Source organism: Phalacrocorax carbo, chromosome 3, assembly GCF_963921805.1.
Source record: "Phalacrocorax carbo chromosome 3, bPhaCar2.1, whole genome shotgun sequence".
Lineage (NCBI taxonomy): Eukaryota > Metazoa > Chordata > Aves > Suliformes > Phalacrocoracidae > Phalacrocorax > Phalacrocorax carbo.
Window position 1 is genome coordinate 58,133,266 of NC_087515.1, and position 17,414 is coordinate 58,150,679.

General features: G+C 40.2%; 1 protein-coding gene across 3 annotated transcripts in view; it reads left to right on the plus strand.

The window, feature by feature from the left end:
• The window catches only part of PLEKHG1 (pleckstrin homology and RhoGEF domain containing G1), a 140,224-nt gene that overhangs the window by 112,718 nt on the left and 10,092 nt on the right, over nucleotides 1–17,414 (plus strand). For all 3 annotated transcript variants that reach the window (XM_064447030.1, XM_064447031.1, XM_064447032.1), the window contains 9 exons: nucleotides 874–943; nucleotides 8,805–8,851; nucleotides 9,332–9,482; nucleotides 10,494–10,625; nucleotides 12,976–13,158; nucleotides 13,245–13,340; nucleotides 13,455–13,541; nucleotides 15,793–15,826; nucleotides 16,834–16,929. In XM_064447030.1, the coding sequence (XP_064303100.1) occupies nucleotides 874–943; nucleotides 8,805–8,851; nucleotides 9,332–9,482; nucleotides 10,494–10,625; nucleotides 12,976–13,158; nucleotides 13,245–13,340; nucleotides 13,455–13,541; nucleotides 15,793–15,826; nucleotides 16,834–16,929 (896 nt within the window). The remainder of the gene's footprint in view (nucleotides 1–873; nucleotides 944–8,804; nucleotides 8,852–9,331; nucleotides 9,483–10,493; nucleotides 10,626–12,975; nucleotides 13,159–13,244; nucleotides 13,341–13,454; nucleotides 13,542–15,792; nucleotides 15,827–16,833; nucleotides 16,930–17,414) is intronic.

The window sequence follows — 17,414 nt, forward strand, 5'->3', positions numbered from 1 at the left end:
TCAGTACATCTTTCAGTGAGACTAAAGACTATTTGGATCAAGGAGAGACCTTTGAGGTTTTCTTCTTCTGCTTGAACTCCTTCTTTCACTGAATTGGCTTTGAGAACAGAGTTTCATACAACAGTGAACATGCTCCCTTATTGCTTTGTTCCTGTTATAATGAATTCATTTCCTGATTGGCATGTCAAAAATATAAAATCCTCTCAGTAAGGTTTTATTTTTATGTGTATAGAATCTATATATTCCCTTCCAGAAAACTTTTTCCAGGCTAACCATTTTTCCTCAGTGAAGAGACCCACTAAAGAGAGACAAATTTTCCTGAATGAGCTTATTGTCATTCTTTTTGTATGTGTAATACATCCTGGTTCTCATCTGTGTTTTTCAGACCAGCTCCTCATATCCCTCAGTCAAGTAAAGCTCCTAGAACATACAAAGTCTTTACGGGACAGGGCATGTGCTTCACTATCTTTTAAATGTTGTTAAATTGTGCTCGTTGTTATACAAGCTACGCAACTGACCGACTACAGCACTATGAGTGTCGCAGAAGAGCTGTCAGTCTGAAGGAAAGGGCTCAGCTTTGCTTAGGAGATCAGCAATCCATGGTCGTTTTGATGACTTTAATTTTTAAGTATGTGGGAATACCACTATGTTAGAGTGCTCCTTTGCCTCCAAACAAAAAAACCCAGCAGCTATACATCTAGGGGAAGAGGGGCGTCAAAAGGGTTCTTGTTTCCTTTTTAGGACTCCCTGCAATGCGAGTGCTTTGGGCATCGCTGCCATGAACTATGGAACACTGTCTGGCTCCGAATATACAGGTTTGTCTATTCCAAGGTGTGCCATAATTGTCTTTCCTTTTCCTGTTCTTTGTTTTAGTGAACTTCTGCAAGATTTGGAAAACTGTGAAAATGATCCTGTGGCTATAGCAGACTGTTTTGTTTCCAAGGTAAGTTGCAGGAGTGTAAGTTGCAAGTAAGTAAGTAAGTTGCAAGTGCTGCAGGAGTCTGCAGCACAACATCAATTGCAGAGTGATATGGAGGAATAAGATTAGCTTTTGAGACCTAATTTTGACAGCTTGTGTGACTTCTGCCAAGAAAAGTTAGCAAATCTATGGAAAGGGAAGGAATTTATCTTAGTAGGTGATGGGGATATGGCTCTGATTTGCATTTTAAAGAAAAATCAGGAAAAAGGTGTTATTTTCTTCAGTAAGTGTATCTGAACTGGTGTAACTATTGATCTAGGGTCCGTTTTTAGGTATTTTTTAATTGATTATTACAGGGATTCTTTTTTTTTCTCTCCTTTTTTAATATAGCTGATCAAGTGGTACTCCAGTTATGCCTTGTCAGGTTAAAAACAGCTAGAGAATACAACTTGGCTGCATTTTAAGAAAAGGCAATAACCTTAACATACTTGTGGACATATTGTTTTCTGAGATGCAGTTTTCCCTTTCAGGATTCAGGTCTGGATCCTTCAGAATCCTGGTCTGAATCTTTTAATTTTCTGTTTAAAGAAAGTGGCCAAAAAGCCTACCCTTAAGATTCAAATCTCATTCTCTCTGGAATACTTAAATTTTCTCAACATTGATCTGACATCTTCATTCTATTAGGCAATTCTGAAGGCAAAAAGTATGGAGAAGGAAAAGCTGTCAGGTGTGGGGGAAATACAGGGAACTAAAGTAGGTGTCTTTCACTGTAGGAAATGCAGAGAGCCAGTCAGGGAGAAGGGGAGTGGCTGCAATGGGTAGGACAACAAGAGATGAAATATTTTGGGCTCATGATGACTTTAGTTGACTGCACACTTCACCAGAGAACCTAAGTTTGCCTTGAATCTGTAGAGTCCAAATGTGTTAAGAAATAATGCCATCTCCATGGTATTTCTGGAGGAAGAGGAACAGAAGAGGGGCATGTAGTTGTTTAAATTTGGATAATCTCTCTATGGTTGTGTTTACCTGTCTGCATTAAAAAACAAACAAACAAAAAAACGCAACAAACTACAAAACTGTCGTGTTGTGGGTTTTGTCATGAACTCGGTATTGCCAGCGCCAAGCATTCAATACAGTTGGTCTAACACAAGGATTTAGGATTAACTGGACCACTCTATTTTATTTGGCACTATTGTGATGCAAGGAATTTTACTGGAAAGGGAAGCGACGATACCAGATTAGCACTGCGATTTCACTGGATCACTTGCTTTAGCTGAGTTTGAGAAAGCTGTCATTTATCTAGCAATTGATCTTTTGCTGGCAGAGATCTTAGTGTTGGCACTGCTACTACAAAAGTAGGATGTATTTTTGCCCCATTGCAATGGGTTTTATAGCATGTTGTTATTGTTCCAAATAGCCTGTATTGAATTGAAAGAGAGAGAATGGGATAAGGGCAAGCACAAAGTCCTGCTTCTGGAACAGAATAACCTCATGGGCATGCTGGGTCCAGCTGAATAGGAAACAGCTTAGCAGAGAAGGATCTGGGGTCCTGGTAGACAAGAAGTTGAGTGTAAGTCAGCAGAGTGCCCATGCAGTGAAGGCCAGTTGTGAGGCCTTCAGCATATTTACAGGTAGCACAATCTGGAGCTGGTAGATATTTCTGCTATATTGCTTGCTTATAGCTGGGACCACTGAAACTACTCCTGGCTGGGACATGAAACAAAGGTGGTGCAAGTGATAATACTAAGTCCAGGAAAAAGTTGCGCTCTCATTCATATTGGCCAGCTGAAAGGAATTTTCTGGTAGACTTTCTGGCCATTAGTTCCAAAATCCATCTGCATATCATTGCTTGTGCTTTTAGTTCCCTTGTCAAATGCTTTTAGCATTTGTATTATTGGCAGGCAACTGCCTGATGGCTCAGAAATTGCTAGAGATTGCAGTCCTAATAAGCGTTTTTTAGCTTCATCCAGACAAGTGCAAACACTTAAAAGCAAAATCAAACAAGACCAAAATACCCCACAGTTCTGGTTTTGGCCGTGAAGATGCCATTACAGGAACTGTTGACTGTCTTAACAGACTCCAGTTGTCCATTCTTGGTTGCTTGTATCTTCCCAGCATTGAGTAGTGGAAATAAAACTGCCTTTTTTGGCAGTAAGTGGTCCTTCGAGTTTTACGGGACTTTGGCCATTTGTTGTTTGATTGCTTTGAGCGTGCTAGATCTTCACTGTGAGTTAAGCACGGGGATAATATCATGCCGAAGTCATAGCTCACAGCCTTAGCTAATGCGTCTAGATCCACTGGAGCGTCTTTAACACTTCCAGTGGAACTGTGCTTAGGTTACACAAGCTCTGACTCTAGTGCTGTTTTTTTCACCCTACTGGTTCAGCTGGGAATATTGTAGTTGTTGGGGGGTTTAAACGTATAATCAGGTTTTCATTGTAGGTACTGTGTTTACTTTTTGCATTTCACAAAGTACAGTAATTGAATAAAGTAACAGCCATTTCTTTTTTCAGGATTCGTGGGAAATGACACAAGTTGGTTTGCATGTATAACAGAGCAGTTATGGTTAAAGTAACTCTGGAGCTTGTTAGAACGGAAATGTTTGATATTTGTGAGAACATCTAGGGAGCTTCATTTTGTAAGGTCTAATTTTGGACTATATTTTATGGACTGTTTCTTTGAACTTGATTCATTTTGTTTAATAACATTTGCTGTATAGCATTGTATACTCCTCTCACGCAATCATACACCACTATGTTTCTGTTGTGGTTTAACCCCAGCTGGCAACTGGGCACCACACAGCCGCGTGCTCACACCCCCCCCAGTGGGACGTTGGAGAGAATCAGAAGAGTAAAAGTGAGAAAACTCATGTGTTGAGATAAAAACAGTTTAAAAATTGAAATAAAATAGTAGTAGGAGTAATAGTAATATTATATTATTAATAATAATAATATTAATAATAGTGGGAAAAGATTATACAAAGCAAGTGATGCACAATGCAGTTGTTCACCACCCGCCGACCGATGCCCAGCCAGTCCCCAGGCAGCAGCCCCCCAGCCAACTTTTCCCTAGTTTGTGTACTGTGCATGACATCATGGTATGGAATATCCCTTTGGCCAGTTTGGGTCAGCTGTGCCCGCTGTGCCCCCTCCCAGCTTATTATGCCTCTCCAGCCATCTCTGTTGGGAAAACATGAGAAGCTGAAAAGTCCCTGGCTTAGTGTAAGCACTCTCAGCCACATCAGTGTGTTGTCAACATTATTCTCATCCTGAATCACTATCACAGCACTATACCAGCTACTAGGGACTGTGTAGAACTTTCATGCTTACAAGTAAACAGCCTTGCAAGTTTTACTTCTAAGGGAAATAGGGTAAGGATTATTGAATCACATTAGTGCACTTTGAACAAAAACTCATAATTGTGGATTTGAATCTTTATCTTAGCATTTGTTGTGCTGAGTGCCCGAAGTAAATGGCTCCTAAAATGGCAGCTTTTGTTTGTGAACAGACTTCAGGAAGATGTCTTTAGTGTAAACTAGCCAGTTATATGAAGCACACAAGTAGATAAAATAACCATGCAAAACTATGTCTTTAAACAGAAATATTTCATAACAACGTACAACATTATATGAAATCCCTCTGCTTCCAGGTATTTTAATTCATTAATAGCCCACAGGCAAATACAGATACAAATGCAGAAAAGCGTGCTTTTTAAAAACCTGCTGTCCAGTCCTGAGTTGCTGCCTTTACCTTTCTGCCCCAAGATGCAGATGGTGTGGATGGGTATTTGTTTAAACAGTGTGGGATGGCTGCACGGAAATAACCTGCCACTGAGGGTAGTGGTATACTAGTTTAGTTTCTGCCAGCTCTGGTCCTGCCTCTTTGTCTAGGGGAACTGTATTAACTCTAGTACATTAAATGAGTTGGAGACATTTTGCTGGTAACTGTAATCGGAGGCTGATAAAAGGGTTCCAGTGCAAGCTTAGCTATAGCTTAATTATTAACATAAAAGTGTGTTTACATGTTTTCTTGCCAACTCAGTCTTTCATTTTCATAGTAATGATGCCAATGTTAATTAGAAGATTGGCTTCAGTATTCCACACGTTTACATTTAAGTGAGTTGCTGTAAAGGAGAGCTTAATTCTGGCACGTTGCACTTCTCACTCAGCACCCCAGAAATTCAGAACACATGTTTTCTGAAAGACACACCAACAGCTTAACCAAGGGGAATGGGAGAATTACTGTAATCTAGCATCTCATTAATGAAGAGGTGATCCAGACAATTGGCTTCAGCTTCTGCTCTGACTCAGCTCATTTTCTCAGTCTCCATTTTCTTTTAAAGTGCCTTTTTTGGCTATAAAAAAGCACAGTGCACCAAGAGTTGAGAGAAGGTTGGGGCTGTAGCCATGTGTTTGGCACTTCACTTCATGAGGAGGAGACACACAATGAATTGATTCAGCAGTGGGGGACAAGCTAAGTATAGCTGGGATCTTTGCTCTTCAGGGTGACTTGTAGGTCAGTGCGGATGAACTTTAAGCTTGGGTCTCAGTGTTTTGTACCCTTTACCACACTAGCTTTGGGGCCTCAGATTAAAAAGATTACTGGAGTGATTCTGGTCTCCCTGCAGAGATCATTCTTTTGCTCTGGTTTGGAGACAGTTGAGGTGAACAAAATTATTTTCAAGCTGGGAAAGGATAAGACTGTCCAAAGAAATCCTGATGACTATAGCTGGTGTTTTGCTTGCAGTGTGAAAGAAATATATGAAATCCATTTTAGTCCTGTTTTTTCTGTTGCTTCTAAATGTAGTTCACAGCATTGGCTTTAGCCTGTTGGGCTTGTGCCCTGATGTGCTCGCCCTGGGTAGTCTGCTCTGAGGTAGAGAAGACCAGCTGGGCATGTGAACTAAAGGTCCTTCCTTTGACCATACAGAGGTGGTGGGTAACCAGGCAGGTGGTGGAAGAATGGCTGTCCCTAGTAATGCAGCTTCCTTACTCAGGCTTAGGAAGTGGCTCTCTTGGCCGCTCTCCCAGTGATTCACATGAATCATGCTGATGTCTCGGCAAGGTGTATGATGTTGATTCATACCAGCTTCGTAAGTTTGAATGCGTATCAACAATCTCATTCTGGAGGCAAAATATATGTAATTGACTTTCTACTGGCAGTATGCTTGCATAGCTTGGTGAAAGTAAATGCTCTCCGATGGTTTCGTTTGATGAAATGAGCCGTGGCGCAATTAAGCGTATACACATATAAGTGCACTATGAAATTTGGAGTCTTGTCTGTTCGGAAAGCAGGAATGATTGTGAAATCATTATTCAAGTTTTTAGAGGTGTTGAGGGCATAAGGAACTACTTTTTTAATACAAGTTGTTCCAGTTAATAGCTAGGCTAACATTCTTTTAAAATGAAAAATCCTGTTGAAAATAGTTTTGACCTTGTGTTAAAAAAAAAAAACCAACCCAAAACAAAACAAACCAAGCCCAAACAATAAACCACAAAACACCTTACCCCCTATCCCACTGCCCAAGAAATCCAAAACAAAACCCAAAGTGGAAGTGTGTGAAAAGGCTCCTGGGGATTCAGACTTGCTTTTGATTTTTGTGGGGAATGTGTACTCAATCTACTCTAAAACCTTGAAATGTTTGGCCTTGTGTGTTTTACAGATAATGCTTTCATTTGTTAAAATTTTGCAACAGATATTCCTTTCTTTTTTTGTTTGAAAAGCAGAACAATCATGTGATTCTATTTATAACTAGAATATATATTTATTTTTTAAAAAATTGGCACAAAATATTCTGCACTTTGGTTCTGTAAATTGCATTGTTCTGTGATTGTAGCCATGGGAATATATTACAATTTATACCTAAATGAAAACCTTGTATTTATATATATATATATATATATATATATATATAAATTAAATCACTTTTTTTGCTATACTGTATTTCATCCTAATGCTCTCTCTTAAGCGCCCTGGCTTATTACGAGTGCTAGGCAGTTTGGTAGTGATTGCCGTAGAAAATTAGAGTGTAATGTCTGCAGCGCTCAGATATTTGTTAAATTTTTGTTTTAAGCGGAGAGGGTTTGGACCTGTGGCCAGAGGTCCCAAGTGTGGACGTGGACAGGCTATGACACAAGCTTGCTGTCTCTGGGTGTGGACACGGGGCGTAGGTACACAGCTGTAAAAACTAGCTACGACAACAAAATTAGTCCAAGTGTGAAAAAACAGCTAAATCATTTAACTCTACTTGTTTCAAGACTACATTTAGTTGGCTTGATGGTTTCTAAGAGAAGTTTAATAAGCTTACAGCCCACTAGTGAATAAATGAGGATCGCAGTCGTCTAGAGAAACATTTATTAGAAGTTTTGGGTTTTTTTCAGAAGTTAATATTGAAATCCAGCAATAAATACTGAAATATATTGCAATGACTTGTACTCATGTGGAGTAGCATATTACTTTATACGGGGTCCTTGTGAATCACTGCTCAGTGAAGAAGTGAATGGCACAAGCCACTTCACCCCTGCGAGAGGGGGAAGGGAGCAGTGCTGTTGGTAATGGGGAAGGGTACTGGCTGAGCTGGCTCTCTCTGATGAATGGCCAAAAAAAAACAACAACCAAAAAAAAAAACAAACCAAAAACCAAAAAACAACCAAAAGACCCTAACAAAGAGAAACAAAAGCCAGAGCCCAGCCTGCCTCAGGCCTCTCCCCAAGTGGTGCTGCTCCTCAGAGCACTGTTGCATTCTGTGAAGGCAGATACTTGGTCTCACCATTCACCAGCAACTACCCCTGGGAGACGACCCCTCATGGAGCACAGCTATTGTGCTGCAGAATGCCAGAGTCTGTTCTGAAGATGCTTGGAGTGGAAACTGCAGTCTTGTTTACAACTGGAGGGTTGCTTTTTATTAGTCTAGGGCTCAGGAAAGAAAAAGTAATTGATTCGGGGAGCACTTCACGATTCTGTGGTGCTTTCTTAGTCTTTAGGACTCCAGCAAGCTGCAGAAACGGCGTTATTATAGTATTATAGTATTATATAATATAGTATATATTATATAATATAGTATATATATAGTATTATTATAGTATTCTAGAAGTAGAATAGAAGGTAGGCAGATGTGAACTTAAAGCAAATGGGAATGTTTCTGGAAACTTGTTCTTCCATAGAATTAAATGATGATGATTAAGAAAAACATCTTAGGCCAAGGAGGAAAGGAAAATGAAACTCAGGCTTTTGTTCCAAGAAGCTTGTCAGCATTAGGTGTGGGCAATTTCACTGTGACAGCCAAGTGTGGAAACCCACCTAGATCTAGCTACAACTTGTTTGGGTAATAACTGCCTGTTTTCACAGAGTCATTATTTACTTTTTAAAAAAAAAAAAAAAATCACTTTTGTGGCTTCTAATTTTCACACTTAGACTGTGCTCAAATGTGAAAGTCTTACATTTGTTTGAAAGTCGCACACCAAACATAACCTGCAAAACTTACTTCTCGCAGTAAGCAGGTCTGTGCTTTAGCACACAAAAAACTAGGTATGTGCAAGTCAGCTGTTTGAAAGCTGGGGTGTGTGGTGGTGGGAGATTTTTTTTTAATATGGTGCATAAATTGCCATAAAGTACCTTGAAGAGGCTGTTGCAAAGCCACTTGCTTTATCTCTCTGTAGGTTTCCTTGGTACTTCCTTCAAGTAAAAGAAAAATCCACCCCCCACCCCCAATGAAATTAAATGAATAGGTCTCTGGTAGCGTTAGGACTATCGTGGTGAAAGTCGAGAATTCATTGATTAGGAACCAAAGGATGTGTTGTCTTGACATCATCATCTTTATCTTGCACATGTGTTAGCTACTAGTTTGACAAAATCTGAATATATGTAAACCTTCCCTCCCCATGCAGAGTGAAGATTTCCACATATATACGCAGTACTGCACCAACTACCCAAGGTAGGAATTCTAGGTTCCCTTTCTTCATTTGTCCCTTGGCCAGTTTGTGTAATGCAAGTTACAGTCTATGCAAAGACATCAGCCTCTCCCCCTCCCAAATTGGAGGAAGGGTCAAGCAGTTTACCTCTTTCAGAGAAGAAAAAAAAAAAAAAAAAAAAAAAAGCTCCAAAACTGAAATATGCTCATCTGAAGTTTTGTTCTGACTGTTATTGTCATTTATTGCTATTATCCCCCTTTAGAAAAATGATGGTCTTATTCTGCAGTGCTCGAAATATAGACTTCCGAGTAAGAGACAGTGGTCGTATGTCAAGGGAAATCATAACTGAATGCAGAAGATAACATTAAAAAACCCAACAGAAACAGCAGTGATTGGATTAGGAGCCTGCTACCCTTTTTACAGGGGAAGAAAGAAACAATTCTTGACTTTACCTGCAGACTTAAGAGATAGTGTGTCTTAAAGCTATGTACTGATGTTTCCAGGTCAGTGGCTGTGTTGACGGAGTGCATGAGGAACAAGGCGCTGGCCAAGTTCTTCAGAGAGCGGCAAGAAGCGCTGCAGCATTCTCTGCCCCTCGGCTCCTATCTCTTGAAACCTGTCCAGCGCATCCTCAAGTACCACCTGCTCTTGCACGTAAGCACCCATTAGAAATGTATTTAGTTTAGGGCTGCTGTACATCGAAGTTCCTGCCTCTGGTACAAGGCTTGGCTGTTAGAAGGGTTCTGGGTTTCCTTAAATGCTCTGTATTTTGGGGGTGTTTGATTTCTACATATGGAGACTTTTTCGGTCTTTGTCACTTCACAGCATATGCATATATATATATGTGGAGTGGTGAATTTATAGTAATTGGTTTAGATACATTTAATCAGTCTGTGCATCCAAATAATTCTCTTTTTAAAAATAAAAAAATAAAAAAAACTGGTCTGTAATTCTGAAGTTGTTTGGAAGATTCTTGTCATGGTTAAACACTTTTGTACACAAATTTGTTGTTCCAATGAAAACCAGCATTTTTCCACACCTTGCAATGCTGGGGGTGGTTGAAAGGAGGACTAAATACATATAAACACCCCGATTGGTAAGAATTTTGTGGAGAGAAATGACTGAGGAAGTGGGAACTCTTTCCATATTCAGTGAGTTGAGTTAAGCAAGTTTCGGAAATTCCTGCTTTATTGTTAATGTTTTCCACATATGTTTCCTATTAGAGAGTCACATTCTAGTGAAGTGTAAAGACACTGATACTTATTTAAAATGTGTGGTGCTTTTCTGCACTCCAGCTGTAAAGTAATGCCTGGTGTAATTCCATCAGTTATGAAAGTGTGTAGATATGTTCTGCCTTTTAAGAAAGCCATTAAACTCTACCTGAAAAAGTCTCCTGTCAGTATGCTGCGCTCTCTTTCTGTCCTCTGCTCGCAACGGCTGCTGCAAGTATAGTTGCTGCTAAACTGACCGTAAAGGCTTGGGTTTGTTAGTTGTCTTGTGTTAATCAAATTGATTACAACATGCAATAGTAACAAAGGCAGGAACGTTGCATTTGAGTGATCGCAATACAAAGACAAAATAGTACAGATGAAAACACAGTATTGTGCCCGGCTGGGAAAAATAATTTAGAAATAACAGGACTTCCTTTTTCCTCTCCTGTCCTAGGAAATAGAAAACCACCTTGACAAGGACACTGAGGGCTACGATGTGGTGTTGGATGCCATAGATACAATGCAGAGAGTGGCATGGCATATAAATGACATGAAGAGGAAACATGAACATGCCATCAGGCTCCAAGTGAGTTTCCAAAGAGATTTTATGGGTGTTTGTGAGCTGTTTTTGTCAATATATACACCATTAACATGTTTTAGTTTTAGTTTTCTTTTAGTCTTAGTCACAATTTAGACTCCGGTGGAGTATGCCTCTGGCTGTTTGGTCTTAGAAACCATGGTCATAGCTGCTGCAGGAAAATCTCAGACAGCTCTACCCTACAAGCAGCATCCTGTAAAGCATTTATTTTGCAGTAATATGGAACTTAAGATAACTTTTCTTTCTTCCTTTCCCTCAATTGTACAGCACTGCTGTACAACCTTAGGGCACGGCTTTGTTCAGAAATCCTGTGGTTTCCGATTTCTCCCCTTTGTGCTGATTAATTTTGTTTTGAGGCATTTCTTGTGCTTCTTCTCGTTTAAGTACTTTCCTCTTGGGCTTTTGAAGACTCATTATCACTTGCTTTGTGGAAAGTATAAACCTAGAAACATGATAGTTAGAAAAAGGTTACCTTCGCTTCAAATGAAGAATTTTGAGCAGAAAACAAAAGCTACACCCTGACTAACTTTTGGCATCCAGAGCAGGCTCTTTTGGAGACTTTTTACAAGTCTCTCATTCTGTTTCAAACTTCCCAGTGAGTCAGGATTTTGTGTTACATTTTTATCAGCAGTATTTATACTGCTTTAAGAAAATTGGGAGGATTTTTTTAGTTTATAAAAGGGAGTAATGGGCTTATGCCATTCCAGAAATCTACGTCATGTTATTCTTTGTCCCTTTTTTTCTTTTTAACATAAATGCAACTTATTTGCCCTAATTTTTTGTGGGTACTTTTTTCTTTTAAATGTAGGGAGAATAGGGTTATATTTGATAACATCTTACCTGCAGCAGTGCAACCTTTGCCACACATTGTTGGAAATGCACGCTAATGACTTCTAACAACAGTCTGCTATAAGTCTTCAGTAATGATAACCCATAATATTTGTCAATAAAGATGGTTAAATGCTTTTGGAAAAAAAAAACCAAGAATTTTTTTCATTTATTAAGCTCAGCTGGCAAATGTATGGGGTTGTGGAAAATATTTATGTTCATAGTTATCCTTTAAAAAAGTAAAATAGGTTTCCGCAACCATAAGGATAGGTCTTCTGTGGGCTATCACACAGCCATTCAGTCTGTAATGCTGCAAATACTGTGGCAGCAGTTCCTGCGCAGAGTCATCTTCACCAGTGGTGGACTTGATCCCTGTGCTGTCCCCTGACTTATTTACAAGTTCCAGAAGAGATCTGATAAAATACAGCTTTTTTCATTTTTGACGTTTAAGTTTTGGTTTTTTTTAATAACAGTCTTGTGTTTAGTCCAAAGTGTGCTGCTTTGGGGTTTTCTTCCTGACAACGCTCAAAGCTGCATTTGTGCTTCAAATGTACCAAGGTGTTTTCTAGCTCAGTGTTGTATTAAAGTGTAATGTCCTAGAGAGACCAGCCTAGGATGAGGAAATCTGTCCCTGCTTTGCTAATGCTGCCAGGTTTAAAGTCCAATGGATGTTAGGATGTTAGGGTTTAGTCTACTTTTAGCATTTGCTGTCCCGTGCTTAAGTCCTGTGTCATTGCCACTGACAGAAAAAACGAGCAACTCAGGGAAACAAATATAGCCATAGCTGAGTGACACAGGCTCATGAAGATGTGCTTAGATGTTTCTCCAGCCTTTTTTTCTTAAGTAATAGATAAGGTGAGAAATATCTATGGTATGTGTACAAGTCATTAAAAATACAAATAAATCTTCATCTTCAAATGATCACTTGACCACATCACTTCTGGCCCTTTAGTCTTGGAAGATGTTTCTCTTCAATCTGAACACCTCACAGAAGTGGGTTCCTTGATGGGCCTACAGGACACAGACACAGCATTATAATTTGTTCAGTGGGGGACCACACAACTTCAGAAGGATACCCAGGGTGAGAAGGAAATGTTAAGAGGGATTGGTTAGGGACATAGAGAACGGGGGAGCAGAGCAGGCACAAGAGAGACTGATAACTGAATTACAGACTGTTTTCCATCTCTGCAAGTCTGGGGAGATGAGGGCATTATCTTTCATTACAGGCTGCCCCAGGGAGCTCAGGGCTCTTCGCTGCATCCATGCAGAGGCAGTAACCAGTACTCAGGAGGGCATATTTTAGTCTGGGCTTAGCAATAGGCCTCCAAGCACCTGGCTGCAATGTTGCATATAACCTAGCAACCTCAGTACTGGCGTGTGGTGACTTTCCACTGTTGGATGCTGAATGTTATATTAGGAGAGTGGGAATGGCCTCAACAGATTGTTTGAGTTTTCATTTCAGTAAGTTCTCTGAAATGAGTGTTGGTTGATCTTCTTTGATGTGTTGCAGGAGATACAGAGTTTGCTCACTAACTGGAAAGGGCCAGACCTCACGAGTTACGGGGAGCTGGTGTTAGAAGGAACATTTCGCATTCAGCGAGCCAAAAATGAGCGCACATTGTTCCTCTTTGACAAGCTGCTGCTGATTACGAAAAAAAGAGAAGAAATGTTTGCATACAAAGCTCACATACTGGTACGTTGGAGAGCAGGTGGTAATGTGCTGTCTCCAGGTCTCCCCAAAACTCCTCTGTTATTCACGTCATGGCCTTTCTGTTACAGTGTGGGAACCTGATGCTTGTTGAAGTAATACCAAAGGAACCACTTAGCTTTAGTGTCTTCCACTACAAAAATCCCAAGATGCAACATACTGTCCAGGTATGACAGAAACCTCCCTGCCCACTGTGTATCCTGGCTGATGACTGTATGCTATTCCTGACCCTGCATAGCACAGTAACGCATTTTCTCATGGTGCTACATTTTTTTTATCAGGCAAAGTCGCAGCAAGACAAGCGCCTTTGGATTCTTCACTTGAAGAGGTTAATTCTAGAAAATCATCCTGCTAAAATTCCTGCCAAGGTAAAAATAAAAATAATAATAATTTAAAAAACCCCAAAAACCCCACCTCCTTGTATGTGTACTAACTTCAAGCAGTCTTGGTAGCTGCAAGATGGATGGCAATTTACAGAAAGTTAATTAACATGTAGTTTCCTTATGTTTTAAAAGTCCCTCAAAATGAATGGGAAAGTTCCACTATAAGGATCTACAGGGCTTACAGTACAGGAGTAGAAGAATTTAACTGGGTTAGCAGCATTGATGTCCATATTAGGATTTGCCCGCTAAGACATGAGTAACAGAGATACAGTGTCAGAAATCTTGACTATGAGAGCATACCTTAGCTTGATGCTACCTGTCTGCACAACACTGAGGTGCACTAAGTGCAGCATGTGTAGATGTTACCAAGCTAATTTTAACCTGTCTTGTTTAGATATCATAACAGTGAAGGCACTGGCAGCACACACTTCATTTTACGAATACACACACCCATCTTAGCTGGGACCTTTAGGCCCTTTTTGGTGAGCTAGCTAGTAAGCTTTATGCCAGAGGAAATGAGGCACTGGTATCATGTTCATAGCTGTAATGTCATGGAGTAGGGAAACCTGGTCCTTTTATTTACGAAATCCTGTCTTAGAGCTCCAGGTGATGTTTCCAGTGTAACATATTCCACCTCTCAAAGGGTGTTAACCCTAGTTAATGTGGAGGCAGGATTTTTTTTTCTGACACCCCACCCCCCACCCCTCTGAGTTTACTGCCTTTTTTCTTTTTCAGTATTAGTTTCACTGATCAGTTTCCCTGACTCTTTTTTCACTGACTTTTATGCTGTAATTGCTAGAAATATTACCGGTCACTGATGTACATGATGCTGTACTATCTCACGTTTTCAACAGTTCAACAAAAAGAGGATTATGGGAGAAAAAAATCCCTAGCAGGTGCTGTTACTGATTTGCCTCTTATCTTTTTGTTGACAGAGTTTATCGAAGGTATAATGTTTATGCTAGTATCCATGCTTACAATGTAAATACTCATTGCAGTTTATTAGGTTGTAAAAAAAAAAAAAAAAAAAAGGTAGAGCATGATCTCAGCTTTTGTATCAAGATTGTTTTCTTACTTTTTACTGGATATTTTTTTATCTGGAAAAAATGTGTAACCAAAAATATAATGCCATTTTCTGCTCAGAGAAATAATTTCACTTGAGAAAGAAAAAGTCTAACGAAATAAATCTGAGGTTTTCTTCAATTTTTTTTTTTTTTTTGACGAACTAGTTGCTAGTTATGACGCTTCCCTCTGCCCAGCTTTTGGAGGACTTACTGGTAGTCCACATGTGACGCCTGGTGGAAGATTACTGAACTGCACCTGTAGAAGGACAAGCAGGTTACATAGGGTAGTTTAGTTTCTTATTAGCTGATATGCTTGGTAAAACATTGAGATTATTTTTCCTATTTAAAAAATGTGACAAATTTTAAGCAGTCATGAGATACTTTTTATCCTGGTTCAATCTTACTTAAACCAAATCATGATTATTATTTTTTTTTAAATAACTGTTTCTCAAGGAAACTCTTAAAGGAAGCAAGGTTGATAGCGTTTTCTGCACCAACAGCTTCAGAGTTGAAAAACAATAAAGGAGTTAAGCTATTTTATTTTTAAGGAGGAAATGTTCTGTGAATCACACACACACACACACACACACACACACACACACACACAAGCGCGATTCCCTGACACTAGGGCCAATTTTGTGCCAATCCTGGTAGAATATGGAGACACGTATCGATGGCTCTAAATTCTGGGACTTGCAGAGAGATCTCTGGAGGTTTGCGTCTCCAGGGAGGAGACCCGGTGCGTGCAGCATGATGTCAGTACAGCACAACCCCTATATTTGAAGGCAGAGTAGTTTTTGCGGTCAGATGTGCGGTCACTACATCCTCCAGAAATTCCTCGCACCGGTGCTGTAGGTACGCGCTCCTCCCCTGTGCTGCCAGAGAGGAGGTGGACAGGCGAGGCGGAGCTGCCCGGTGCAGTGAAAAACAGGTTTTTGTGTGAAGCCCTGAAGATAAGCTCTGGTAAGCTCCTGCCAGCAAAATTCTTCTTCACATACGTAATGTGTCCAGTGCACAGGGAAAGATAGAAAATAATGCTGCTAACCATATTTATTAGTTGAAAAATTAAACTTGCTGTTTACATATAAACTCACTACTGCCTGTAATATGAAACATAATTTGTCCTTCTACTTACAGCTTATCTTTTTCATTTGTTACTTTTTCTCTTTCAGGCCAAGCAGGCAATTCTAGAAATGGATGCCATACGTAAGTTGGTTCTCTTCTACTTCTGTTTAAAAAAATGAATAAAACAATCTTCAAAAGTTTGGCTTTACTGTTGGTTTCATCTGAGACAGGAGGAGGCCAGGCGTATGTTCCTTGCATTACGACCTTGCTAGAAAACCAAAATTAGGTGCAGATCCTGTGGAGCTCTATATGCTTTGGGTGGACTGATCTGCAACCAACAGGTTATATCTCATGATGAGCAAGGAAGACACAGATAAAACCTTCTGTAAACACTGGCTACTCTTTTGCTTACTCCATGCTGACTAAATGCATGATCTTTCCTGTGTTGTAGCATAAACGCCTTCTGGCTAGTACCCACTGAAGGGTTAGCAATAAAAAAATGCAGCTTGAAGAAGTATGTAGCAATGTTATGACTTCTTCGTGCTGGCAAACCTGCAGCTGGAGGACAGTGAGGCTTGTGCTTATGTCTGAAGAGTTTACCTCTGTGTGTCCTAGGAGCCAGCATTGGAAAGCACATGTGATGCTGCTCTCTGCGCTCGGAGAGCAGTCCTATCTGCATGGTCCCTGCTGTTGCATCTTCTGCTTGCTGCCTTTGCTGGTGCAAGCTGTGTTAGCTCTTCATGTTGCCAGCGATCCCTAGCAGTGTAGGGAAATGAGAACAATAGTCCTATGATATAAATGCTGAGGAAGTCTTGGAGTAAAGCAGGCTTATTTATTTATGTAGTTGTAGAGGATTGGTCAGGAAGGCTCTGAAAACTGGCCAACGAACATGATGATGGTGGATAGATGTTGCTGGGTTAGCCATCTGGAGTGAGGCACAACTAAATGGGCAAAGCGTTTCCATGGCTGGGTGGTTATCAGCTGCCCTACGGCAGCATATCTTGCTTGTGTTGCTTTGGGCTCTGATGAAGTCCCACTATATCAGTCATAAAGGGAGAATATCACTGCCTCCAAACAGAGCTGCCAAGGTGCGTGTAGTGACACCCTTGGTCACTCTCTTATTCCTTGGACATATTCTTGTTCCACAGATCACCCAGGCTTCCACTACAGCCCCGAGGGAGAAATGAAATCATTGTACCAGCCTAAAGAAGGCACTGCTCCTTCCAGAGTGAGAAGGAAGTCAGGTGAATAAACTCCTTTACCACCAAGTTGACAAAAGTAAAAAAAAGCAGGGCTGTTTACGGTTGGATGCGGCTGTGCATGTGGGGTTGGTCTTTAACCTGCGCTCCATGCAGATTTAACATGGAACAGTTAGATATGGGTGGAGCACCTTATTAAGCATTTGTTGTTTGTGCGATTTATTTTTTTATCCACTCTTTGCACTTATTTTCATGGATATAGATTCCTAAAGGTGGATGCATAAAAAAGAGTTGGTACTTTCTAATGGATAAAAGAATGCACATGTAGGAAAGCCTGCAGGAAAGCAGAACATTATTTAAATCTGACACTGCTCCCACACACACCCCGAAATAATGATTGCCTTAGAAGTGGTTCTATCCTGATTATGATAGACATGATCTTGTATGTTCTTTGGTAACAGCTGTATGTTTGACACTTCAACAAATACTTTCTTGTGCGGAAATTGGGTAATTAAGAAATGAAAACCTGG